This window comes from Patiria miniata, unplaced genomic scaffold, assembly GCF_015706575.1.
Source record: "Patiria miniata isolate m_02_andy unplaced genomic scaffold, ASM1570657v1 HiC_scaffold_7, whole genome shotgun sequence".
Lineage (NCBI taxonomy): Eukaryota > Metazoa > Echinodermata > Asteroidea > Valvatida > Asterinidae > Patiria > Patiria miniata.
Window position 1 is genome coordinate 14,796,293 of NW_024037074.1, and position 27,573 is coordinate 14,823,865.

Genomic DNA, 27,573 nt, shown 5'->3' on the forward strand with positions numbered 1-27,573 from the left:
AGTATAAAACGTCATAGCATGGCTTTATATTTTACAGAAGATAATTTATGCAACAATCATAATTAACTTTACCTGTATTTTCAAATTTATATGAGCATTTAGCTCTGAACTATGTGAAAAACTCAAAATAAAAAATATTCGCGGGGTGTTTTATACTGAGAATCTAGACATGCAGGCTATTATTTTCCTTCCGTTGTGTCCACTTCACCCGCAGGTTTGCTCCAAGCAGAAACACAACCCTAATCACTGGCAGCCCCTCCCGCAGCATCTTGCCTGAAGACATCTCACTGAGATTGCATCAACCGACGGCCACCTGGCTAGAGACGAAATCACGCGAAGATTAAGACTACAGACAATCAATAAAACGGACTCCATCGACGGGTTATCGGGGAACGAGAGGTCGACGTAGCGGCGTGGATGATTACTCAGTCGCTACGGACACGCTCACCAAACGCGTGTATGTTTAAGGCACTCGTGCACACACGGGACATGAAAACCGGTGTCCTATATGAAATCTATATACTCCTGTAAACTAGTCCGGGATCATTTGTTTTTACCTCACCCGTAGAACAGTTCATTTGGCTTCTTCATGAGATGTAGGCCCTTGAGTTTGGGTATGAAATACAGGTTCATTTTATACATCAAATCTTATCACATTAACACAAAGGGTAGGCCTCTACCCGTTGACTTAGAAGGGATATGCTTGCAAAGCATCAGCCAGAGATGTAGCCGAAAACTGTAGAGCAAGCCCACCTGACTGAAGCCCCACACGTAAACATGCATGACTGTGGATTGTTTTTAAATGCGGGATACAAATTATTATGCGGGTCGGGAAAATAAACTTTTATAGCTATTATATTTATCACCATTTTGTGTGACTATTTCACCCAAACGCATTTAGATGCCTTAACTTAACATATTGATGTGCCAGATAAAATAACCACGCAATATTTCAAAGCACCTTTTTTCCGCGCTGCATTTTGCCACACTGTGACTATAAGTGAGACATGCGCGTTACATTCGATTGGACTGTACTGCAGCAGGCCACATTTCACACCAAGTACTATCAGTGAGAGGACGCGGCAAGCTAGGCGGCTGCACGAGGTACAGTGCTTCAGATTCAATAATGTTTCATCAATAAAAGGACCGAGTATCCAGGTAATAGTATCGTGTGGTGAAGTCCGTGACATTTTAGCTTTGTTGCTGGCTGGGGCCATCGGAGCTAGCCGCTACGTCCCTGTGACACTACACCGTGAGTTCACAGCCGATAAGCCACGTACGTCTCCAATCATTGCACATCTTCGGTCCGGTCATTATTTTTCTTCGAGCAGTGTTCACATTTTGTAAGTACAATGTATATTGGTATACAAACTTCAAATTTACTTTGTAGTAGTCGACGGCTTTTAAATCGTGCATCGTTGGTTTTTAATACATTGGTAAGATTTCACGATGAGACTGCAATTAAATAAAAGCAAACTGACTGCAATCATTTTTTTCATCGATGCTCATACTTTGATGTCAGTTTGAAACAATGGTATGATTTTCAGTCACTTGTGCAGTTGCCGAAAATGCTCACTTGTTGAACCATAGCACCTGCAAACACGGACATGTCAGGATGCAAATAATTATGATAATTAATTCTCATGTCTAGTTACTTACGCCGGTACTTAGCGCAAATGACAGTGGCGTGTTATTGACGTACACCGTGAAAGCAAATTTACAGACTGCACTACCTTAATGAGTCAGGCAGGCGGTACCGCCGAGTACGTGCGCTCAAATCCCTCGCATTAACCATCTCATTGTGTACACATCTCACTATTTGAACACAGATATTCTTTTGTGGAACTTGGAATCTTTGAACTTGAATCTCTATGTGATACCACGAATCGATATCTTGAGTTTTTGTCTCATAATTATTTGCTTTATTAATATGGAGCATGTAATAAAGCAACCATCCTAGCGCACCAAAACGTCCCCCTTTAGAAAACTTTCTGTAGAGCAGAGAAGAAAGGAAATAATTTATTCATCTTAAGTCGCTGTTATAAGTCATGGGTATGTGGGTGTTATCACTGAGAAAATCAGAGGCTTCAACTGAAAATTTCCACTTATTCCCGCTGTTAACAAGTGACCAAAAGGAAACTTTGTAAAGCCTCTCCGTTTAAGTTTGAGACAATTTAATAAACCACAAAAGAAACGGGACTAGGCCCGCTACTGATCGTGAACTCTAAGTGTGAGAAATCGATTTGTTAGTGCCTTGTGTCCTCTCTGATCCTACGCACTGCAACGAGCTTACTGCATCTACCAGAATTTCCTGTTGTATCTCCTGATTCCTTTTTCACTCAATGAAAATTTGTTTCTAGTAAAAATTGAAGGAAAATTGATGCTGAAACTTACCTTTCAGATCTGAGTCATTTTCATGAAATTATTACATGAGTAGTTTTCTTATTTTGATTTTCCCCCCAATAATAACAACCCCAAAGCTCATTGAGTATAATGCGCAATATCTGCATAAACCCCCAGGCAATACATTTTCCGACTCCAATGAATTTGAAGGTTGCATAATGAATGCCGCAAGGCTTATATTTGCAATCATCTCTCTACGCATCAAACCAATATAAGCTGCATACAAAACCACGGTCGATGATGTCCTACCATAGAGGAATAAGACGTCCCGGCCCGGCAGTTAGGAGGATTGTGGTCCTCCTTGATCTTCTTATCCCGTGGGAGAAAGCCAGAACTGAAAAACAAATTTAATTCAATTTATCATGGAATTTGATTACTGAGAAACAGACTTTTGGTTTTCGTCAAATGGAACTAGAACTGGAAAAGAGAACTGAGATATTCACAGAGTGAAGCATTATGCGTTGATGAGACCAACGATGGGAATATGAGCATATTATTAAAGAGGGAAAGGTTGAGGATTGACTTTCATGCATTAGTGATGCTTGTTTTCTTGTATAACATGTTGTTTTCCCCTTGTGAATGTTAATGAGGTAGCGGGACCAGTGGGAGTAAATTATTCACGGAATTAATGGATGAATAACTCATATACCGCCTACGACTGGAAGTTGTGTGCCGTCTATTATGGGAAAGTACTGAAAGAGAAACAGCATGGCGAAGAGAAGGGCGCCCTTAGGAGTGTTGTCATTCCGAAGCAGACTCCTGAAGGCATCGGGATTCAGGTGGGGGATTCAGTTGGGGGATTCAGGTCGGGAGTCAGGTTGAGGGTCAGGTGAGGGAGTCAGGTGGGGGAGTCAGGTGGGGAGTCAGGTGGGGGAGTCAGGTCGGGAAGTCAGGTTGGGGGTCAGGTGGGGGAGTCAGGTGGGGGAGTCAGGTGGGGAGTCAGGTGGGGGATTCAGGTCGGGATGTCAGGTTGGGGGTCAGGTGGGGGAGTCAGGTGGGGGAGTCAGGTGGGGAGTCAGGTGGGGGAGTCAATTGGGGGAGTCAGGTCGGGAAGTCAGGTCGGGAAGTCAGGTTGGGGGTCAGGTGGGGGAGTCAGGTGGGGGAGTCAGGTGGGGAGTCAGGTGGGGGAGTCAGGTTGGGGGTCAGGTGGGGGAGTCAGGTGGGGGAGTCAGGTGGGGGAGTCAGGCAGGTGGGGGAGTCAGTGGGGGAGTCAGGTGGGGGAGTCAGGTTCGGGGAGTCAGGTGAGTGGGGGAGTCAGGAGGGGGAGTCAGGCAGGTTGGGGAGTCAGGTTGGGGAGTCAGGCAGGTCGGGGAGTCGGGTGGGGGAGTCAGGCAGGTCGGGGAATGTGGTCGGGGAGTCAGGTCGGGGAGTCAGGTTGGGGAGTTTAGCGGTACTTCCTTCGCCTTCCACCGCTATGACCCGGGTTCGATTCCCGCCTGGGCCAATGTTGATTGGGTTTTCAGTCTACTTGATTCCGTGGATTTTCCTCAGAATATTATTCTGGGGTTTTCCTCCCTCATCTAAAACTGTAATTTCTGCACATTGTCTTTTTATATGGGAAACCAGTGGATTCCACTGAATGGGCTACAAGGAAGTTAAAATAAGAACTAAATAAATAAATAAACACATTTGCTAATTCTGCCGGTTTAATATAAGGTTAATTTGCACTCTTTCATCACTGTGACAATATATGAAGATTCAGGATTTTGCCCCAACTCTTGAAAAAAATCCTCTACACCATGTACGACTGGGACGCCGAAGAACTCCGGAGCACTACGTCATTACTCAACGCACATTAATTGTACCATAGTGCTCTATGATTGCACATCTCATGTATTTAACATTTTTTTCAGGATCCAATGGCGTGTGCTGTAAAGTGCAGTTCATACATCATCTTGGCATGCCAATTCATCTATATGCCAATTACAAGAATTTTCACGCAAGTACATATTTATACATGTACACATGTACATGTACATGTGCACATTTACCACTTACAAGTGCATGCTAATCAGAAGCTACATGTACATGTACATGTAGGAAAAGCTACATCCGGTATGCAGTGAATCACTGCAGTGATCCCGGCACTGTAGTTCTCTATGCATGTTTACGTAGGCCTGTAGCAGGGTACAACAACATACCAGATTATCCCGTCAATAACGTGTGGCCTGTGCGCCAAATATACGAGTATCGCCACTACCCAGGCCATGCCCAGTAGTTGAGCACCGACTGCTGCTCGTACAGCATAGAGACAATAATGGATCGGTAGTGGTAAAAACACAGTGACTGATGTGACCCAAATCTTTGTGGAGACCCCAATGATACCCATGGCCAGGCAGCAACAGAATGTAGTGAACAGTAAGTACTCCTATACTATGTGATATGAATGAGTGATCATAATAAGCTAAAGATTCTTCCAACCATGACAAGAAAACAAACGTTGGTTCAAACGCAAGGTTCAGGGATCGTTCGTTGCACCATGGTTGCACCTTGTACACTTCTCACGACCCGGCTATTGTATACTAGAGTGGTAGACCATAACACACGTACAATGCGGAATAGTCAGTATCGATTTCCATTAGTTTTTGGTCAATCTTCTCGGTTACTTCATGTGAAGTATTAGTACACACACTAGAACTGTTCTATATGAAATGACCATAGTACATGTACATGTACAACAATGGAGGGATTCCTCCGTGGTACAATTAGCTCGGTAACTTAGAATGTGATGTTGTGTAGTCAAAGAAGTTCTAACGCGAAAAATCATTCGAAATACGAATAGTTTTCTGATAGTTCTGATAGTCATTTTGTCCTGAGCTTTCAACCATGGAGAAATAAAACACACCCCAACCGACAGTGTACAGTAGAACCCAGATGCGAAGCCATAATGGTTTGACTTTGACCATGGAGAAAGGACACCACAGTTAAGGGACATTTTTGGTTTGGTGGGACCATGGAGCTATAATTAAAGGCTCCATGGTGGAACCATGGTGGAATGGAACCACAGTGGATGATCGGGGACGTCATGTTTGTGGAATTACATGTACTTGTACCATTGTGCCAAGCGATGGTGATAATATAGGGGCCATTGGTGTCACACTCCGTGCTTGGTCGACCTTCATGTCAGGGTCTGCTTGCAGCAGGTCATAAGGGAGCAATGTGTATTCTCTGTCTATTTCTGCAGAAATTTAGAGTTAGAACGAAAGAAATATTCATTACGCAAACTTGAATTGTTTATTTAAAAGACAGTGGTTACAATACAACATTACTTAATTCTACCACAAATTGAGCCACAAGTGCAGAGAACATGCTTAACATTCAGTCCAACTTTTCTCGTTATTCCCGAAGCCAACCAAATGCTCAAATGTTCATAATGGGACAATTACTTATTAGGTCTTGGCTGTTTCGAAAAGTGTGAATATTAAAGTAAATGATTTAAGCGGAGCCATGAGACTAGACTGGCACATGTCCAACACTTTGAGATGATGCCCCATGTATGAGTCTGGTTGCATATTAAACTTACATGAAACTGTACACAAAGGGGACTATGTACATGTACTAGAGGGTTCTAGTAACTGCTTACACATGTAGTTGTGCAGTACTGAAGAAGTTTTGGACCTAACCAGTTTCTAGTGCCAGACGTTTTTCTTTCACATCAGTGACGTCATTTGTTTTTCACGGATGTTTCCAAATTTGCGGTCAGGACTAATTCACATCTTGAGAGTCCCACGTGATTCGTGCTGGTCCCAGAGAGCCAGTCTAGTATCCTATGTGCATCTCTCTGACTGATTGACTGGTTGTTAGTTGTGAATTACCCGTCTAACACTGTCTTACACTGGTAGACCAGCTTTGGACCTTGCCTATTAATGTACGTGACGTAGAGCATCTACACCACAATGTGCATATTAGTCCGGCGCCGCTTGTTTCATACTTCCGTTATAATAATGTGCCGGAATTAAGTCACGTCTCCATGCCAACGGCGAAAGTGGATTTCTCGTTTCCTTCATGTTACTACTTTACTGGTTATTCAACAAAGATTTTAGCCATACTGAATCAATTTAATAGATATGTGCGCTCTTTGGCATTAGCTTAATAGCTTGCCTTGTCTTTTTCGACTCTCTCTCTCTCCTTTAAGAATTGGTGATTTTCAACCAAGTGATCCCCTCAATTATAAGGTCCACTATTCTGGTATAAACACCACCGTCACAGTCTGAACTCACGAGTGATTATTATAGCTTGGAGGATGGCCATCTTATTCCACCAGAGACCCTCGAGCTGTCACTCAAACGAGCATCAAAGCCAGCGGCAATTCGCCTGTCCTTCATCAAATCTGGCCTTTTTTCCCCATCAAAAAATAATGTTACGGAATATCTCGTTACGTGTTCCTTAGGCAGCTGGGTACTCACCTCTGAAATCGGATCTTGAATAAAGAGCAGTGTGCCTCTCCAGGGGAAGGGACTCGTTTCCTGTATAAGCGAATTGAGTGTCTTGAATGTTTTCATGTTTTCTGCTGAAACATGCACAGAAAAAAAAATCTCATCAGGTTTTAATGTAGTAGCAAATATAATACTATCAACCCAAATTGTTATCAACATTTTACAAAATCTGGAATATCGTTGATTTGATGTTCCTAAGCTCGTTCGATAAACGAAATTATTCCCTTTTCAATTAAAAAAAATCGTTTTAGTGCACCATAATTCCCGAGAGTGTTTTGGAGTCTTTTGACTCATCTGCTAATGCGAATTTTCATATTATGTGCATATAAGCGGGAAGGGGGGGGGGAGGGGGATGTCATATTGATCTGACGCTGCTTGAGCATAAACATATCAAATGTATTTTTTGTTTCAATTTAATTGTCTTTGTGTCTGTTTCACTATTGGTTCAGAACATGGAAGGCCAGTCATGGACCAAACGTGTTTTAGGTCCTTGAATATTATGCTTAAAAATTAGAAAATAAAATCAATAATCTGTGATTTGACGTCACAGGAACAGCACCCCAATAAATAGTTTACAAGAAGGCTCTTCACAAAACGCTTTAATCAAAATAGAATGTTCGACTATACTCCCTACACGCGGGTATCTGCAGAATTATCTTAAAATGGAATATTCACTTCATCAAGGCTGTGCACTTCCTGTCAATGCTGTCTGCAGTACAGTGATTTTGATTAAAAATAAAGATGCTTCCAATTCAGAATAATATTATGCAGACTCTTTGGAGACATGCCAAAATATTAATTCCTACATGACATTAGGCTGTAACTCGATTGAACTCTATTTCCAACATGTCATCTATCTGCAGTTTGATTGAACTCAATGAGCCATTACACCCACAAGTCAGTTAGCGTCGGTTCATGAAAGCAGCCTCAATTGCATAATATGTCATTTTTCATAAATAATACGCATGGGAACACATTCGGATGAATAGTATTCTGTTGGAAACGCGTTATTACCAACGGACGCGAAACGGAGCAGTGCCACGCTTGACGGAAATTTCAGAAATAAGAAAAACGGTTTGCGTCAATTTAGATAGACCTTTGTGTTCACATCATGGGCAGGAAGGGTGTAGGGCACTCTTTTTTGATGTTCAGTGGTAGAGGCCCTTGTAATATCCAACATATTAGAATACTAATGAGTCAAATTTTATGACGGATTCCAGCACGACGTTTGTTGTGTGCTCATTCAACTATGTCTTCTTGTTGCTAGAACTTTTCTTGTACTGCATAGCAGTTTCTTGAAAGCAAGAAATTTTGCACAGACTATAGTTTAGCGTGTTTGCTTTTGAAAAGAGGCTTATGTCGACGGCTAGGTGAAAGTAACCCGAAAAGGTAAACAAAGACGCCAAATGACAAAAAGGCGAGCCAACATTGGCAGTTGATAGGCTTCGCAGTTCACTGAAGCAGTCAGGTTCTTTATACCAAAATATCCAAAGTTAGAGTTGCGTGAATCATATTGTGCTTGTTTCCCCCCCCCCCCCCCAAATTGTAGGACAAATGACATCACTGGCTCTTTGGCTTACATTGTTTTCAACTGAGAGTATTTCAGAAAGGACAGTGACAAATGTAACCTCTGCCCCCCCCCCCCCTTTTAAAAAAAGGGATGATTACCAAATACATTACCACTGATATCCTTTTGGCATCACAGTGTTTCCTTCGGCTATAATGTTATACAGGTATATTTTTTAATGTGTTCTTCTTTTACGCCTTTAATGTTGTCGTTGCAGTTTAAATTATGTCAAATTGTTCGATATGGAGTTGTATATAGCTGTTATTTTGTTCGTTTGAAACATCTGGAAAAGAATCCCTTGCAGGAAACTACAGACTCTTTTCCCTACGTTTGTGTTATTACTCTTTATTTGGAAGTCTCTGGTTTTGCAAAGACGTCATATCTCGCGTAGAGTACATCCCTATAGAGACTTCATGCTAAAAATTACGCTCCCAAGAACAAAGTAGATATTCCATCCTTTCGGTCCATAGGAGCAAACTTAACTCGCATGAATTCGCGTTACCATGGAAACCTACATGTATCAGAGGAACTCATGCTTGAGACTCAACGCAGATGTCATGCACAGGATAACAATCTTCGATAAAGTAGCATGATAGTTGTTGGACTGGTCGAGTGCATACATACATTGTGCTTAGGGCGGGTCTGCTTAAGAAGGAATAATGTGTAATCTTTATTCCAATGATGTAAATATCGTCAGAGCAAATTTGCTTAACGATTGGCAATGAGTGTGATGTCTTGAGTTTGCTGAGTCAGTTTTCGTGATATGAGATAAGAAATATGCGCCAAAGCTGAACACAGATTTAAGACGACGATTATGATGGAAAGGAGTTTCTCATTAAAATCATTATTAAATGCATTGTTCCGATTTAAAAACGAAAACAAACGAACTAATAATGTTTACATAAACGTGTAGTAAAGTGATACCTGCTGATCATTGCTTCGTCAGTTAAATTTCCATATTAAATTTGGTTGGGCAGAGGCATCAAAGTTATTGTAATTTACGTCCGGCCCAGGAGACTTTGAGGGCGTGAAGATCATTAATATGAACTGACATGGCTTTATTTCCTTCGTGATTGACTCTGTAATGATGCGCGAAGTTAAATAAATATACAAGTCGAGCAGCCGAGAGTGATGCGTAGCGCGTTGGATAAAACTGTGAGTCAAATTATTTGTTTTATCGCCAGTCACCAAAGTATGTATTTATTATCTTGATTCCTCACGTTGCCGGCTGGGTCGGAGAGGTGGCAGGTTTCCTGATGTACCATTTTTAATACATGTAATATCCACATAGGCCTACAGACCCGTTATCAACTCCACACCGTCCATGCTAATCGTGTTGACGTACTGCCAACGGACTCTGCTGTGTGAAGCAAGATAGGCCAGGCAATCTCCACGCTGTTCGACTTCGACCCTCCCGCCTCGTCTTTCCTCTCTTGCTTAATTGAATCGGATAATTTGCCTGCCAATGCGTGTAGTGTTGTTAGCGCAATTTGCGTCTACGCCCGTACCTCATAACTAAAAGGGCATTTCAACTGCAGTCTTGCTCGTTGTTTACGTGACAAAGTCATCACAAATATTCATTGGTGTTCCCTCTTTAACGTTCATTACATTTTTTTTCTCACACATTCTCGGACGCACTGATTTTAGAGTTCTTTTAATTGAAGGAATTAGGGACCTACGTTGGCTTAGCTTAGCGCAACACCCAATAACCTTTTAAATACGTCTCCCGACCCAAAATTTCAATTTCGTTCAAATAAAACACATAGACCATGCCTTCAATTCAAATACTGCGATATAAATTTAACGCTGATTTGTCTATATGTATAGACCACTACAGTGTCAAGGTTTTACATCAATGGTCCTATATAGATACCACTGGTGTTAAATTTAACACCGCTATTTTTGTAGCTTGCATGACAGCCATCTTGGATCTGCAGTGTTTTTGTTTTGTGCATTAATTTTCTACATGTGAAATTGGGCATTCGTTATGAATCAAAACAACGAAAACTTCTTAATTATGGTTTTCTGTTCCTCCGCGCTTAACTTAGTGCGTCAAGGACTCGATATCTCCATCTTAGCTTTGCGCATCTTTTGCTTTAAAATCGACAAAATCAGATTCCATGTCCGTAAATGCACGGACCGAAAAATATCATGCCGTCTCAACTCCAATATCTGAAATCGCTTCCATACCATAATGTTTATGATGTTGGTCATTCATAACATTGCATGTTATTTCTGTGAGTGTTATAGGGATTTTCCTTTCATATTCAGTGATAGCAATTGGAGCGACGGACTGTGGACCCAGGGGAAATTACGTTACCATGGTGATTTGACACGCCATTTTGGATGGATGTGTTAGTGATATTTTGAGTTCAGTTCGGAGTACTTATTTCAAGTGACTTTTGTTTTGAATTTCAGGTCTCATTTTGAGAAATTAATTCAAAGGTAAGTTTGTTTAACTTCAAATTAAAAGGTAAAAGAGGTGAAAACATAATGAAAGTCTTTTCATTAAAGGCTACACATCCAATTTCTATTTGTATTTCAATTACCATTCAATTCAGTGCTGCAATTCACAATAGCAACCGAAAGTACATAATAAGTGGTTTCGATTTATTCTCCATTACTGCTGGTTGTTATAGAATTATGAAGTGGAACCATGTCCCTAGATATAATCTAAGAACAATCAAAAGGAAAGACAGTTAATTAATGATGTGATGTAATCACTACTGATACTTTTACATCATGTTCAGAAGCATGTCCTAAACATTTTGTTTCTGTGAGGAACTTGCCGCACGATTCTCCATGTCACGTAGTCTCATTTCCTGTCGTTCGTTTTTTTCTGGAGGCCCTGGTAATATTGTCGGATCTGATTGGGCGTACGTGCACAGAAAATAGCCGTGTCTCAATCGAGGCAGTCGTCGTTAGAAGTAATAAATTAGTCGTTATTGAAACATGTACCCACACTATACCATCGGTTTGACTCGGGTGTCACTCTGACGACCAAGCGGCACTTTTTCTTTTCCCGCCGACGTGACTCGCGGAGCAATTACCGATACAGTAAGAGTCTTTTAGTTGGCATGGCAACGATCCCTATTCATTTCGAGAAGACGCTTGATGGATCCGGCAAATGGCGTTAAAATTTAACCCGGGATAAATATTTTGTGCTTTGGGTGGAAATTGTGGTCCTACAACTTGTGCATTGAAAATGTACGTGGTAATAACAGCGCGGTTGTGTGTAGGCGTATTTTGATGGTTCGTTCTTAGAGTACAGACCAATTCGGGCAATTATATTACGAAGGCCCCCTTCTATGGCGAAAACATTGTGTTATGGCTGTTAAGATAATCCGTCACGTGACAGTTACTTTGTACTCTGGCGTGCATAATGTTTCTCCATTAAAGGGGGCCTCGTGAATGTACAGTTATAGAGGAATCAGTTTCACACTCGTTTTTTCCGTAGCCGGTTTTTTTCACATCGAGGTTAATTATTGGTAGGCAATCATGATAGGCGATACTATAGTTACAATGTTTGCTGCCCATATACGCGTGTTCTAGTGTGCCTCTGTCGTCAACTCACTTCCTTCATTGGTTCAGCTGCGATCCAGACGCAGCACATTCGGCTCCGATATTTGCATATGAGAAGCAGCTCTTGTACTGTGCTGCTTTTAAAAAGTAGCGGTGCAGTTTGCGGTCTGAATACAGAATTATTTATGGTTGGGCCCCGAGGGAGAAGAACACTCTAGATTACGAAGATACAAGAAACTGAGTCATTTATCTCAAAAACGCGACGTCAAATTTCCTGAAATATGGGTCGACATATTGAGATAATGTGTCCTTCCAGGGGGAAAATAGTTTATACTTATTCAAGATCGTTCGTTTGAACGTGACATCTTACAAAAACTAAGAAGCTAATAATTCATTTCGCAAATCGACTGACAAAGAATCAGATAAATATTATCGAGTCGCCTTGGTACACCAGTAGTAAATATTTTTGTTTCAAATAAAAATGCTTTCATCGGATGCCCCTTTTAGCTCAGGTTTGTTGTCTTAAAAGGATGAACTACCTGCATCATTATGTTGACCAATCGCTTGGAATAAGCGTACATAGCAACATTAAACAACGATACTGTTACTTTCTCAGTCTGTACAATGTAGAAAAGACCATTAGTTATAATGAGCAACCAGAATGCCTACCATAAACAGCAACAACTACATGCATGAAAATGTCAATGATATGAATCTATAATTAAAGCAGAATTCGATTACAAATGAAAAGTAGGTTGACAAACAGCGTTGGTAAGCGTGTCCATTAACGCTGAGCTTTTAGTAAAGGCTTCGGTGCATGGTCAGAAAAGGGATGGTGAACGTGGTGAGACTCCTGATGTGTGTGTTAATGTTGATGATCTAGTGGTGAAAATGGTGATATTGCTGAGATGATGGTGTAAACGAAGATGATATTTATGATGAGGAAAATGATGACGATGTAGGAAATGAAGACAATGACAGAGTAGCATGAAACGCCTCATTTGATGAGGATATTAAATCGTTAATTATACGGGTTTCCGATCAAAACAGGATAAAATGTATGGAAAATCCATTAGTTGTATCTTCTGTAATGGGTCACCCTATATGAAAAGAATAGCGGCCTGTGGTTTAATGTGCTTCATTGAATGACTCACGGCCATATGGCATAGGGCCCGTTTAAAAATTAATATTTTATTGTCTCTAAAGCCCTATATATATACTTACTGATATTACGTCCTCTGCACTGTGTAAGTGCACACACACGTGTCTAATAAATATCACCTATAGACATGATGGCAAATATACTCAGAGAATTGATAATTCATAATAGCAGTGTGTGTTGATCATTGTGGCGTTATGCAAACATAGTTCTGCGAACCGCTGTTCAAACAATCATCACCACTATGGCTCTGAAATAATATAAGAAAGTTAATTCAATTTCCAGATGATTATATTATATTTACGGGTCGTGTGCAATGTAGCAGTATATTACGTGTGAGTAATTCAGACGTCCCTTATCCGAATGGATATTCGATAGTTTTGCATTCGTATTGGGAAAGGGCAGTTTGATAAGTTGCTTCACTGGACACACTACTATCTCCGAAATCTACCATCGTCAGAATACAGACCCAACTGTCTTTCTGTATATGGAAAGGAAACAGTCGATAACGAGTTAACTTTTATCACAAAATTTATCTGTATACTTGATACCTTCCAATCTGGGTGCAATTTCTTCAGCGAAGAATCCCCGCTATAGGGGGCCTATAGCAGATAAATTGTTGTAACGGTAAGCGTATTCCAGGGGTATGACGGGAAATTATGGCTGCATGCTTACATTATTCTGTGCTTACTGGGTGAGTGTGTAATTGCTATGCTATTGCTGTAAGCTCTGAAGTATTGTGGTCATAAGCGCAGAATTCCGTGGTTAGCAGAACTAAGACGTCAAACTCATCTTCTTTTATTCTCCACAGTAGGCAGCCAATCGGATGTCGGAAAGATGACGTCACGTTCCAGACTCTCCGTCCTTATACTGATGCTCGTCCTGACGTTGCTGAGTATCCTGGCGTACTTGCAGAGTCCGCTCCAAATTGGTCTTACCAAGAACATTGTCGTCGGTAAGGACACTTGTGCCAGTTAACCCAGTTTTCGTATTCCCGATGCTTTGGTTTCTTGGTCAAAAAGGACGAAGCTTTTTACCTACAAAAAATAGCTGAAATCCTGAGTATATTCCCTACGATTTGTCGTGTTTGTGTGCAATAAAAACACCACAGTTTGACTCATTCTAAATGGTGGTTACAAACGATTCCTGGGGCCGTAATAATTTGGTACTTAAAGATACAGTTAATAAAGTTTTAGATAAACAGAAAATCAACAAATCGGTTGGTCCTTCAGATGCTTCGCAAGACACCTTGTACAATAGTCAACTACAACCCATTAATAGTGTATACGTTCCTTGATGATAAAATGTCACTTGAGAGTGTAATCGTATAATTCAGATTGAAATTCGATACATTAAAATGTCAATGACTTCTCAGGGTGCGTATATAAAGTTAATGTATTTTCCTGGTCATCATTATTATGCAGTGTTGTAGTCGGTATTTTCCCGAGTCCCCAAGTAAAGTGTACAACAAGGTTGAGAATTGATTCAGTAACCTTGAACTCAATAACCAAGTTTATTCATACGTCGACTGAGTATTCTGCATTGACAGAAACATTTGGAAACCAAGTGGACAGTTGAATGTTTTTTGAAGAACGCTATCCCTTGTTCCATTTGCAAAACATAGACCCGGGTTTCAGCAAAGCTTTTTGTCCAGATACGTAGATTAACTCATATACCCATAATCAAAAACCTACTACTCAGACGACACTGCGTGCTGGTTCAGGATAAATCCACACCGTCTTATTTTTCAGAATGATGACTCGACTTCAGTATGCATGTTGTGCATGGAATGCATAAAAAAAATACACCAGCCTTATTGAAAATGTACCCTACCTGCACTTGGGCTGTTCACAGTAATTGTGACACCACCTGACCCGACCTGTGCATGACTCAGGATGGAGTGGGCTGGGGTTGATTTCCCTCTTGTTCTGAGTCTAGTCGTGACAATTCTGGTACAACTACAACAACAGGATTACCTTCATCAGAATAATCAGATTCATGTGTGCTAGACAATTGTTGTAGTCATATAGGAAATCGGTATAGGCCTACATGTTCGTGGTACTTATATTGCAAGGTGCATGTTTAGTTAGTTTTAGTTCAGTAATAAGCTCTTTATGCCCCTTTCCCCCCTCTTATTGATGTTATTGCTTTGCCTGCCTGCTTTCTTTTGACTACATTTTGTATGGTGGTTTAAACGCATATTATTGTAATGCAGTTCGTCTTTCTTTTTTTAATGAAAAAAAGGGTTATTGTCATATCGGGTTTTTTTTTTTTTTTTAATTTGACACACACACCATGCTACGAAGATAATAATAACCAAGAATAGATAAAAACAACCGAAATAGCCAAACATTGCATTTATTAGATATGAAGTCAGTATGTTACTTATGCTTTTGAAATCCACCTCAACGCCTCAGTTTCAGTTGTGTTTTTTCCCCTTCAAAAATCAGTCTCTTTTTGGCGGCAATATGAGGAAATGCGAAAAATAGAAAACCAAATTTATTGTCACATTGTACTGACACAGGAAGTGTTGTCTTGTTTATGCAGGGAATTTCCCGCCACGTCAGAGGCATCTAAATGACATTGCAAGGACGACACTGCCACAAGACATGCTGGGCAACAGCACGGTAAGTATCAATTATCGTCTCGTCTCAATCTCAATGAGGACATTCAATTTCTTAATGATCTCACTGATTGCCTGACTCAAAGACTGACTGTCGCTTGTGAACCGGGCAGTGCTATCGTATAGGGTCACCCCGCAACGCCAATAAATGGGATAAATCCGGCCCATTGTGTAGATCAGATACATGGGAGACTTCCAGTGAATAAACATTCTGAATCGATTGAATAGATGAAGGATCTGGGGTGAGCTTTACGAGGCGTCCCTGGTCGTGTTCATGGTAAACGAGGAGATCGATCACTATTGAAGCCTGCGCAGACCTCTTGGCTATGAGAATGAAAAAAATGAAGACCACCTCCTACCTGACAATTCGTTCGATCGAAGGAAGATAAAAATGAAAGAAAAGAGACTTGATCACAGAAAACTTGTAGAATAATTTGGGGCATTTAACTCGTGCAGATCGTGGTTAATTCTGCAGGTTGTGGGTTCGAGTCCAGCCTGGGGTTGTGGTGTGTGTGCCCTAGGCCGAGTGAGCAAGGCACTTTTTTTGTCACTTATTGCTTCTCCAAACCCAGATGGGTATTTGAGAGGGCAGAGATGATTATTGTGGTTGATTCTAGCTGCTTTGCGCCGAAATGGCAGCATCGAGCTGTATACTCCCCAGGGAGCTGAGATGGTATTTGGAATGTTTATTGGCCCAATGATCAGGGATAATAATTTACTTAAAGGCGCTTTTATCTTAGCTAAAAGCGCCATTATAAATACCCGTTATTAAAATATTATTATAATTAGATTAGTGCAACCATATAATGTTCTTTGTGTTTTATATTTTTATATCAGGATGAGGACGTTTCCAGAACTATTTTTAATATCGACAAAGACAAAACAGCCCGTCCAACCGAAGACTTGATGGTCAAAAAAAGCGAAGAACAAAGGACACGAAAATCAGTTCTTCATGAAGCTTGTAAACATTATGATAAGCAGACCAACTGGTACTCGCAGATGAGAATACCCCCAAACATTATAGTGGACGATGCCCACAAAGTTGTCTACTGCTCCGTGCCCAAAGTAGCCTGTACCAGCTGGAAAAAAGTCTTCCTCGTTTTAAACAAATCCTTCAAAAATACATCGGAAATCTCGCAGTATTTCGCCAACCGGGATGGGCAGAAGATGCTGATCAGATTGAAGGATCTCCCTGATGCAGACATCAACAGGATACTGAAATCTTACACCAAGTTCCTGTTCGCCAGGCATCCATTCTCGCGAGTGCTTTCGGCGTTTAGGAACAAATTGGATCCGGAGTCTACCTTTGAGAGAGCCGAGATCTGGCAGCGGACGGTAGGCAAACGGATTCTGGATGAATACCGCGAGAGTCGCAAGGCTGGTGCTCCTTTTGACTTGACATTTGAAGAGTTCATCAGATATCTGACTGACCCAGAGGTACCGCGTAAAAAGTCCAGCAATAAACACTGGTCGCGAATCTATGACCAGTGCCTGCCATGTGACATTGACTATGACGTCATCGGTAAGTTTGAAACCTTGAACGAGGACAGTGAATACATCTTGAGGCTCATTCACGCCGATGACGTCATCTTCCCGGGTTCAGACTCCAGTAGCCCCACGGGGAGTTCCAACCAAACTCGGCTAGAGTCTTACTACAAAGGAGTTCCACTTGTCGACCTACAAAACCTGTACCAAAGGTTTAAGATTGATTTCGACATATTTGGCTATGAACCGCCTACTCTTGCGTTCAAGGGAAGTTAACATCACGTGTTTAATATGCATTCCTATAAATAGCACAGTGTGTGACTGCAGAGATTTACTGACCGAAATTATGGGCGAACGTTGAGAAACGTTATTGATCCTTCCTGAAACACTAGACAAAAACCAATCTATAGGTTATACCATGCGATAGCCGCGTGATCTCACCACAATCCAAATTGTTGCTACTATAATGCCAAGCAAGTTTCTACGATGGCCAACGTCTGACGTCATTATTGCATTGAAATGTTGTTTTGTAATTTGGTTGATATTATTCCGTGATTAATATGCATGTGACGTCATAGTGACGGAATGGGCAGTTGGCTCATTTCACCAAGTTGAAGCACTGTCGAAGGAACGATCTTGTTCGGGTCAGTAATTTACATGTGACCAACAAAATTGTGTCATGTGATAGTTTGTCTCAACTTACTCGCCAAATAAATATTGGTCCTCTGGTGTCACTTACCCAAAGAGAAATGTTTGCTTTTAGAGACTATATTTTTACATATATTTTTATCCATGTATAAAGCAACAAGTGAAGAAATGACGAAATGCTTACATTTATCATATTAATGCGATGGCGATAGCTACAAATATTTCCAGTTTGGCCCGTGTGGTCTAGCGGTGGAGCACAGGATTCATGATCGTGAGGTTGTGGGTTTGAGCTCCGCCGTGGCCATGCGTGTTGTGCCCTTGAGTAAGGCGCTTCACCTCAATTACTCCTCTCAACCCAGGTGTTAAATGGGTACCGGCATTATTCAATGCTGGGAAGGTAACAGACTTGCTGTAGAGGAGTTGTGGCGACCCCCCCCCCCCTCCCACAGCAGCTTATGAGTCTGGCCCAATCGCTAATGAAAGAGAGATGGGCACTCCGTTCCTGTTAACACAGGTTCGTCCCCTAATCTCCAGGTGATACCGTTTGAATAACTTAATATACAATGCTCCCAATTTCTGTGAAATATTGTCTTTGTAAGGTGAAATAACATGTACGGTAAGCTTGATGCAACCACGGGTTGAAATCAACTTTCATTATTTTTATTGTCCCGACTTCACGTCTTTTAGTCAAGTCTTCCGCTTCCAATGAAAGTTCAGATCAGATTAAAAAAAAATGCATTTAATGAGAAATGTATATTTTCGATTGAAACTATTTTTGTAATTACATCAGTGTAGTTTATAACGTTTATATGATTGCACTTGTCGATGGTGTGATTTCGGGGGAAAAGAAATTAAATTTTATGTCAAAAAATTCCCGCAAACATTGAGAAAGGGTGATTTTCCTCGTCCGTCATCATTTACACAGTGACGCAGTTTTGCGATTTTAGCATCGGACATTAATTTTAATGGTTTGTATTTTGCACCTTGTAACCCATCAGTATTTATGGCAATTCCTTACCAGAAGTGCAGGAAAAGAATGACATTTCGAAGGATTTTATTTATTTATTTAATATTTTGAATTCGTTTGCTGTGTTTCTCCATGACAAAGTATACAAGTTTGTGTTGAACCTCTTTTATTTCTTTCCTTCATTTTTTGGGGGTTTCTGTTGGGTGTTGCCGGGATGTGTTGGCTACAGTACTCTTAAACCTGTAGGTACATTGGATATTGGCAATGGCTCATAGTTTGCTTTCTTTTGTTTTTAAATAAAATTATGCTGCTAATTATATCACTGCCTTAATAAATGACAATAAATAATATGCAAATCAAATGAAAAAATGTATGCAAACATAAAAGTTCTTTTATTGGTTTAATCATGCTAGGAGTGCTGGGATCCTTTGGGTTGGTCGGGAGTTTTTGGCAAAGGATTATCTCAATGACAAGGCATTCACAATCTTGATGCACTTGCTTTTGAAGCTTTCAAAGAGAAACCCGCCCCCCGCCCCCCTTCAGAACTTTGATGCGAGACGTCCGTGCTTGGAATCTCACCCACGGACCATTATGTTGATACCACTGAAACGTCACGCTTGAATTTTGCTTTCTTAATTACTTCCGTTTTGGATTTATACCAGGATTAGTAAAATTGTTATTTTTTTCGACTCGATATTAGTACGCTCAATTTACTTTAAAAAAAGAGTATTTAATCGTTGAGGGCGTTCTTTTACAGTTTGTTGAGGGCACAGAGGGCGCCCTATGAAAACAACAGTAGGCTGGCACCTTGCACTCGGTATTTTCAATGCTCGATATCCGTACAGAATTCAGGGAATCAAACACCTTTACTTACTGCACAATTTTGTACATTCACTCAATGCCATGAATGCTGTACTGACACGTCACAGTTCACCCGAATTTCGTGTGTTTCTGTAGAGCCACGTGTTGAAATGAAAGCTTGGAGTTGTTGAATTCAACACAATAGGCGAAGTGCCCCTTTGTACCTATGAGTAAGTTGGATCCACACACTGTGGTCTCCATTGCTTCAGATGCAGTAGAAACTCAAAAGTTTAGACCGGAAGTAAGTAATTCCGATCGCCGTCCGGCTTCTTCCGAACTCAACGACAATATGTTGCGTCCAAACGAAGGCTCAGTCCAAGCGCTCATTGTATGTTTTGTGGGAATCTTTGTGTGCTATTTCTACTATGGAATTCTGCAGGAAAAGATGTAAGTATGGTAAAGCATTTGTGAGGAAATAATCGGAGTAATTGCAGAATACCCCGCCACTCGGAAATACACCCCTAAATTCTCTGGCTACGAGGTTGGAATCACTGGAAAAGAAACAGTTCAAGTCCATGCCAGCTATGCGGATACTGAGTGGGGGTCCATTATTTGAGAACGAAGCAACACAAAAGGAACGGGAGTTGCTGAAAAAAAATTCTAAGTCCAAACCAACCACCCTGTTGGCGGCTACGAGGCTACGGAGTGGGAGTCCCCTTGAATATGCTTGAGAACGAAGCAACACAAAAGGAATGGGAGTTGCTGAAAAAATTCTAAGTCCAAACCAACTACCCTGTTGGCGGCTACGCGGTTACGAAGTGGGAGTGCAATGGAGCATGACGCATAGTACATACAAGTAGCGCTGAGAATGTTTATTGAGGTCAACCAACCGTGACCTCGTAGCCGGCTACGAGGTGGATAGATTGAGTGGCGGGGTATTCTGCAATTGTGCCAAATAATCTATCATTATTGTGGAATTAATATTAATAATAAAATTGATTCCGTCTGGCAAAAGTGGCATGTCTGGTAAAACCAGTAGAAAGAATTCCATATATACGGACATCATTGTTTTCAATATTTTTGAAGCGCCAAAATTATACCCTAGTAATTTTAATTAGCATGATTAGTAGGGGATAAATTCTGTGTATGTACATCACTTGTTCAGTTATTCGCCTCCAAACTGATAAATTTTACCTCACGTACCTTGTGTAAACATGGAGGTTTGCTCCATGGAAATAATAAAGGAATCTGACACTTGTTACTCTACTTCTGTTTCCTTCTTGAACACTTGGCGAAACGACAGCCTGTATATTTTCTTTTGACAGAACAAGGAGTGACTATGGCAACGGTGAGACCAAGGAACGTTTCAACTATTTCTTCTGCCTTGTACTTGTCCAGTGCATCATCAATGCTTTGTTTGCCAAATCAGGTGAGGCTTCTGCAGAGTATACTTTCATTTTTTTTTCTTTTTCAACACTGTTCATAAAACCTTTAAAAAGCTCATGATTATCCATCCTGTTATGATGTACATATTTATGTATGTATGATCTTTTGAAAATTGCTTTGTGCACACTACAGTCAATTTGGCTTTGTTCCTGAATTCCTCCAGCCCTGCTGACTCTAGCTTCATCTGCTGGTCCAGACTCAGACCTTGAGTGCAGACAAAATTCTTCAAATTTTCATAAGGCAAAAATAAGGTCCCTATTTCACCGGCTAAGTTTGAGGTCTCAATGCAAATTTTAAAGGAGACTTCTCTTCAAAAGATTTGCACCTGAGAGATGCAAATTGATTTCAATTTGAAGCCAAGACTAGACTGGTATGTATCAAACTTTTTAAAAAGATTGACCCTTCAGCAGTCTGGTGGCATGTCTGTAGAGGATGTGTGGAAATAGAGATTGGTACCAGATGTTTCTTTTGAAACAATTGATTGATGCAGTACTAAAGGGGTGTTGGACTGGTTGTTTCATATGCCAGTCTATGTTATTGTGTTGCATATTTTTACTATCTTAAGTTTTGGGTGTATTGAGAGCCCCAACTTTTCAGACTACTGCTGGTCATACACAGAGTCCATCCACCAGAATGCCTTGCATCCTTTTCAAAACAATTAGGGGACAATCCAAGAAATGATGTGCTACTTTTTAAGCCTCTTTGTTCACAAATTATTGTCTGATGTCATGTGTTCTTTTCTCAGTCTTGTTATTTAGTAAACCAGGCAAGGATACAACGACCACCAAACTCTACGCATTGTGTTCCATCACGTACCTCGGTGCTATGGTAGCCAGTAACTCGGCTCTGAAATACGTCAGTTATCCCTTCCAGGTGCTTGGCAAATCATGCAAGCCCATACCAGGTAATCACACACCAATCTTCATTGACATGGGGGGGGGGGGGAGGGGGGAGGCCTCATTCCCCAGTTCACAGGTCAGGGTATAATGAACAGGGGATGAACAATGACAAAAAAAAACCACAATTTTGTTGAAACTTAAAAATGTTTTGAGTAAGATGCATGGCGGAGATACTAATGGATGAAAGGTTTGGGGAAACAACATGCGGGAATAATTTCTCAAACTAAGAGAATGGTTCTGAAACAAACTGGAGGTAGGAGCTTGACGTTCCTGTCAGTATGCTCTGACTGTCTTCAAGAGAGTGCGTAAACTTCTAAGAAAGTAGACGCATATTCTAAGTACCAAATGCGAATCGATGAAGTGTGAAATTGCATCCAATGGGGATGCCAAGTAGCTGGGAGCCTGGAGCAAGCTTGGTGCGCCCATACCCACTGCAGTGCAACTTTTTGAAATTTATGAACAATAAATGTAAAAATAAACAATATATATAATACATATATTTTTGTCTTATTTCAGTCATGCTACTTGGTGTCCTCCTGGCTAGGAAGCGATATCCTCTTGTCAAATATCTGTGTGTCTTGCTGATTGTCATTGGGGTGGCAATCTTTGTTTACAAGGATAGTAAAGCATCGTCATCGGTAACGGAAAGTTTCTTTGGATATGGAGAAATGCTTCTGGTAAGACTGATAGCCTACATGTAATTTTGTTCCTCAAAATTCAAATCATGGTAAATCCTTGGGTGTCCTAGTCCGAGTGTCAGACATTCACGTGTGCAGAGAGCCACACGAACGAACTTCTGATGCGACCCCGCACGCCAGCCAATCGGAGTCAACTTTAGAAATTGTTTCATCGTTTTGATAATAAATGTGGACTAAGCTGTTGATTGGTCAACTTGTCTGCCATTATTTATTTGTATTGTTTGTTTCAGAGATGTCAACAGATTGAAAATCAGGTGTTGCCCTTCGTTGACGTAATTCCATAAGCACTGAATACTCAGTGGTTGAGGGCTCACGAGAAAACAAATCAAAAGCTTACTAGGGTGGGACTCGACCTCGCGACCTCCTGCTTATGAGTGCAGTTGTCTCACCACTTGACCAATGAGCATGTCGGAGTTGGCTGGCAGTTACTCGAAGTTCAAACTGCAGTATTGAAATATTTCTTATATTTAATGTCTTATTCAGATACTTTCCTTGACCTTGGATGGGCTGACGGGAGTAACACAAGAAAAGATGAGATCGGAGCACCAGACAGGGTCACATTACATGATGGCTAATGTCAATCTCTGGTCTATCGTGTATCTGACCATCAGTGAGTATTACATGTAATTGCCTCTGTCCTCCCTTGGCCCCTTGGATAAACCATGTGACATGACCCTCTGTAACAATTGTTTGAGACTGGCATTCCAGAGTCATGTTAAAGGGAATATATATACATCATTTGCTTTTGCTGTAATTTTCAGAAATGGATGGAATTGGGGGGTTGGAAATATATAGCAAATATAGTTACACTGACTTTTTTGAGGTTTTGGGTTTGAAAATGCTATAAAAACCAAGAAAACTATCATTTTCCTGTAGTCTGGTTCCCTGACTCCATATAAGAAGAAACAGAGCAGTTTACATACATTGGGGAATTGTAAGGTCAGGGAACCAGTCTAGCTGGCTCGTACCCGTTCATAGGTTTGTAATCGATTGCAAACAAGTGCGATGGTCAATTGGGGCCAGTATTTGAAAAAAAAAGCCAGTTGTTTCCAACGCTGATCGGCCGATCAGCGTTGGAAATTGATACAAAAATACCACTTTTCTTGAAAATGACAGTATACCAGATGCCATGACTTTACAGGATGCTTTACACTGTTATTCACTAACAGTCCAGCAATGTATTTCAAAATGATTTGGTAGTTTTATTTTTTGATGTTTGCAAATGTTGTTTTTTCCCTTTAAACTAAACCATTAGGCCAATCAGCATTGATTTTTAGGTTTTCATCACTCGAGATTGAAAAAGATCAGTCAGGAGGGCAATTTGTTTTATGTTTTATAAATTTTACTTCTTCACATTCAAAGTAAATTAAGGGGACAACGTCAGATAAACTTAAAAGAAGACACAACAAACCTGAAAACTACTCAATTAGTTAATATTAAGTACCAGTCAGCTGTTTAATAACCTAGGGGTTGTGTCTAGAATTTACAAAGGGTAATGAACCTCACGTGTGCGACACCGTGCCTGTGGATTTGGTGAGAAACTTGTCTGAAAAAAAAGCTTTTTTTTCAGGAAAAAACACATTTTCAGAAAAAAATATAAAATATGAAAAAATCGAGGCAGGACTGAAAATCGGGAGGGAGGTGATGAAATCCTAAAAATCAACGTTGATTGGTCTTAAGGAGATTTGAAGAAAGCACAGGAAATATTTGCCAGTTGAAACAGTGAAGACTAACCACATGCACATCAAAATTCGGACTGTTGCAGCGACTAAGAACAACTCAAGAGTCTTGCCAATGGAAATTAATACATACCTGTAAACCTTGCTTATGTAAAGCAAAATCTATTTAGATTGACCCGAGTTGCTCTTAATGCTGTTTGGTGCAACCCCGTAAGGGGGGTTAAGTTGTTTTTTTATCAAAGTGCTTTTTTGGTCGCGCTAATCAGCAGCTTTTTTCTCACACGTGACTTGGTCATACAAAAAGGCTCCTAAAAGTGTTTTTTATGCATGAAGAAGTGCCTCAATAATTATGTTTCCTGTTATTTTCCTTTTCCTCCAGCTGTCCTAGTGACTGGTGAGGTATTTGAATTTCTGGAGTTTGTCTCCCGTTACCCCTATGTCGTTTGGAACATTCTCACATTTGGAGTTGCTAGTGCACTTGGCCAGGTAATACATGTATTTCATCAAATTTTGTTTCAGTTTTGTGAATGGAATATATCTGTTAATTTTAAACAAAAAATACCTTTTACACTGAATATTCAAGAAATATTGTTTTCATTATGTTTTAAGCTTAATATGTTAAAGGTTCACATGTATCCAAACTGCTCTCCCCGTGCTGTTTTTGAGTTTTACCCTGTAAAATGGAGATTCTTTTTCTATTGCTGTTTTTCCAGCAACACAAAAATTATTCACTTTTTGACGAGAAATATAAACCCTAAAAGTGTACTTCAGAGGGTTTTAAAAATATGCAAAACAGAATTGCTTTTTCCCATTTAAATAAAACATAATTATATTAAAAACTTGTCAGGGGAGAAAATAGTAGATATGTTGAAGTGCAAAGGTAGAGCAGCTTGAATTCTCGTGATATTCAACATTTGAAATGTTTTCATCTTGTTACGTCTCTTGACCAAATTATTGATGGCCCAGTGGAAAGCACAAATATAGGAAATGCATACAGTACATGTATGTATTAATTGAACATGTCAAGTGGACATTTAATGTTTGGGAACGGACAGTGCTTACATACATATGCAGCTTTAAAGTAATGTCAGTGTGTCTTCAATGTGTCTGTTACCGAAGTAAAAACAGTGTGTGTCATTATCCTGTTGCCTTCACGCATTGTTACAACTTTGACAGGTGATATTTCCTGGTACCCCTAGGCCCCTAGCATTCCCCAGCTACACCTAGAATTCTGTCTTTCCTTCCTCCAACCCTAATGATTCAACGCCTGTTTCCTCCCCCTCGCTTCCCTTTGCATACAGCATTTCATCTTCGTCACGGTGACGACCTTTGGCCCGTTGACCTGTTCCATCATGACCACTACCCGTAAGTTCTTCACCATCCTGGGCTCGGTCATCTTGTTTGCCAACCCACTCGTGCCCAGGCAGTGGGCCGGGGTTCTCCTGGTCTTCACAGGGCTTGGGTTAGATAGCATCTTTGGAAAGACTAAACCACAGAAAGCAAAGTGACAGTCAGTCAGACAAGTGTGACAAGGAGGCAACCAGTGGGTTACAGGTGCCAATGTTAAGAGTCCACATTTGCAGTGTGTATTTAATGGTCAATACCGAGGAATTTTTTAATGGGAACCTTAACCCTCCAGAATCATACCAGTTTCCCTATTGTGCTGGACCCCAATGGAATATTCTTGAACTCTCAAAAACCATCAGTCCTTAATCCTACAAAATCAAAGGATCTGGATGGGCTACAGTTAATGTTCAAACAGTTGAATGGATTCTCACCATAGTCTATCCTGAATACTCCCATACCCATCCAAATCCAATAACTGCAAAAACTGTGAGGGTTACGGTTATATGTTAACATTTGAATGGATCATCACCATGGCATGTTACCCGGATACTCCAAATCCATCAAAATCCATTAACTGCAAAAATCCTCCAAAAACTCTTGATGGAGTTTAAAGGATCTGGATGGGTCACAGTTAATGTTAAAACATATGAAGGGATCCTCACCATGGTCTAACCTGGATACTCCCAAGTCCATCAAACTCCAACAGCTTTGACTTGATTTTGATGGATGAAGGACTTCAGAGCCCTGGCACCATTACTGGACTTTGGCAATGGTGACATACATGGATGTTCACAAACCGACAACATAAATCCACCAAGCTCCTACACTGGTTTAGCATTATTGGCCTTGATGTGCCATGTTTATCTTCAGTGCAATCTGTGTCAGTATATCATGTTTATACTTGATGTTCATAGAATTGAGTGAATACTCAGCACTGTGTTACTTCAATACACTGTATTCCCAAGTCCATCATCGGCTCAGACTTTTTTTTCGGATGGATTCAGGGATGTAGATTCCTGGCATCATTAGTTTTCATGAGTGAAGTTTAGACTTAGCTTAAATTTCCATTGAATTCCTACACCTGTTTCCACTTGATTTTGATTAATTGAGGGGGGTGTAGCACTCTGGACCCATTTTACTTGACAATTTTCATCGAACTTTCTTCAATTGCAGTGTGTACTTGTTTTTTTTACAGTTTGAATCGAAGGAATCTTTACAATTGAGGTAAAATGTATCTTCCGTAATCCTTTACAATCAACCTTCATCCATTGCTTGTATTGGGTTTGATTGATTTTGATAGATACGGGACTGTGCAACCCAAGTACCATTTTGTTTTACACTAGTGGCGTTTAAAATTTGTTTGAGGGTAGAATCTGACAATTGTGTATAAAGGAAAACCCAAAATGCTTGAGGAAGGCTCAATATCACCAGGTTTCATCTTGGAGGTTGTCTGGCCTCAAGGAAACTGGCTTTGAGGGACATAAACTAGTGTGGAAACCATTCAGGTGGTGAAGGATTCTTTCCAGAGACTCGCCCTGCTTTTCTTGATTTAAGAAAATTAATAAATACATTATGTTTTAGTGCGTCTAGGTCTAATTTTTAACGTTATAGGATTCACGGTATCATTTTCTTTAGTACACTGTATATGTAGATATATTTTTATTTACGATATTTTATTGTAAATATAATTACCTGGCAACTGCAGTATTATATGTGTCCTATTTTTCACAAATGTCGTAGCATTAACAGAAAAGACAAACAATATAATATTGCTTTATACATTGGATTGTTTCAGTGTTGAAAATTAAAAATATAAAATCAGTAATTATAAATTAAGAAGCAGTGAATACCGAATAACGAACTCAAACTCGTGGTACTTTGTTTTGAGATTTT

At 40.4% G+C, this 27,573-nt stretch overlaps 2 protein-coding genes across 2 annotated transcripts; both read left to right on the top strand.

Annotated features, from left to right (window-relative positions):
• The first annotated feature begins 4,435 nt into the window (after window positions 1–4,435).
• LOC119745949 (carbohydrate sulfotransferase 13-like) lies at window positions 4,436–18,204 on the top strand. Its single transcript, XM_038222661.1, has 4 exons — window positions 4,436–4,761; window positions 13,899–14,042; window positions 15,635–15,714; window positions 16,548–18,204. The coding sequence occupies exons 1-4, from the start codon at window positions 4,722–4,724 to the stop codon at window positions 17,469–17,471; spliced, it is 1,188 nt and encodes a 395-aa protein (XP_038078589.1). The 5' UTR covers window positions 4,436–4,721; the 3' UTR covers window positions 17,472–18,204.
• Window positions 18,205–19,687: 1,483 nt separating this feature from the next.
• On the top strand, window positions 19,688–27,534 carry LOC119745484 (solute carrier family 35 member B1-like). The gene is made up of 7 exons (XM_038221854.1): window positions 19,688–20,058; window positions 20,937–21,040; window positions 21,803–21,961; window positions 22,473–22,633; window positions 23,138–23,264; window positions 24,713–24,819; window positions 25,635–27,534. The coding sequence occupies exons 1-7, from the start codon at window positions 19,838–19,840 to the stop codon at window positions 25,839–25,841; spliced, it is 1,086 nt and encodes a 361-aa protein (XP_038077782.1). The 5' UTR covers window positions 19,688–19,837; the 3' UTR covers window positions 25,842–27,534.
• Window positions 27,535–27,573: the final 39 nt, after the last annotated feature.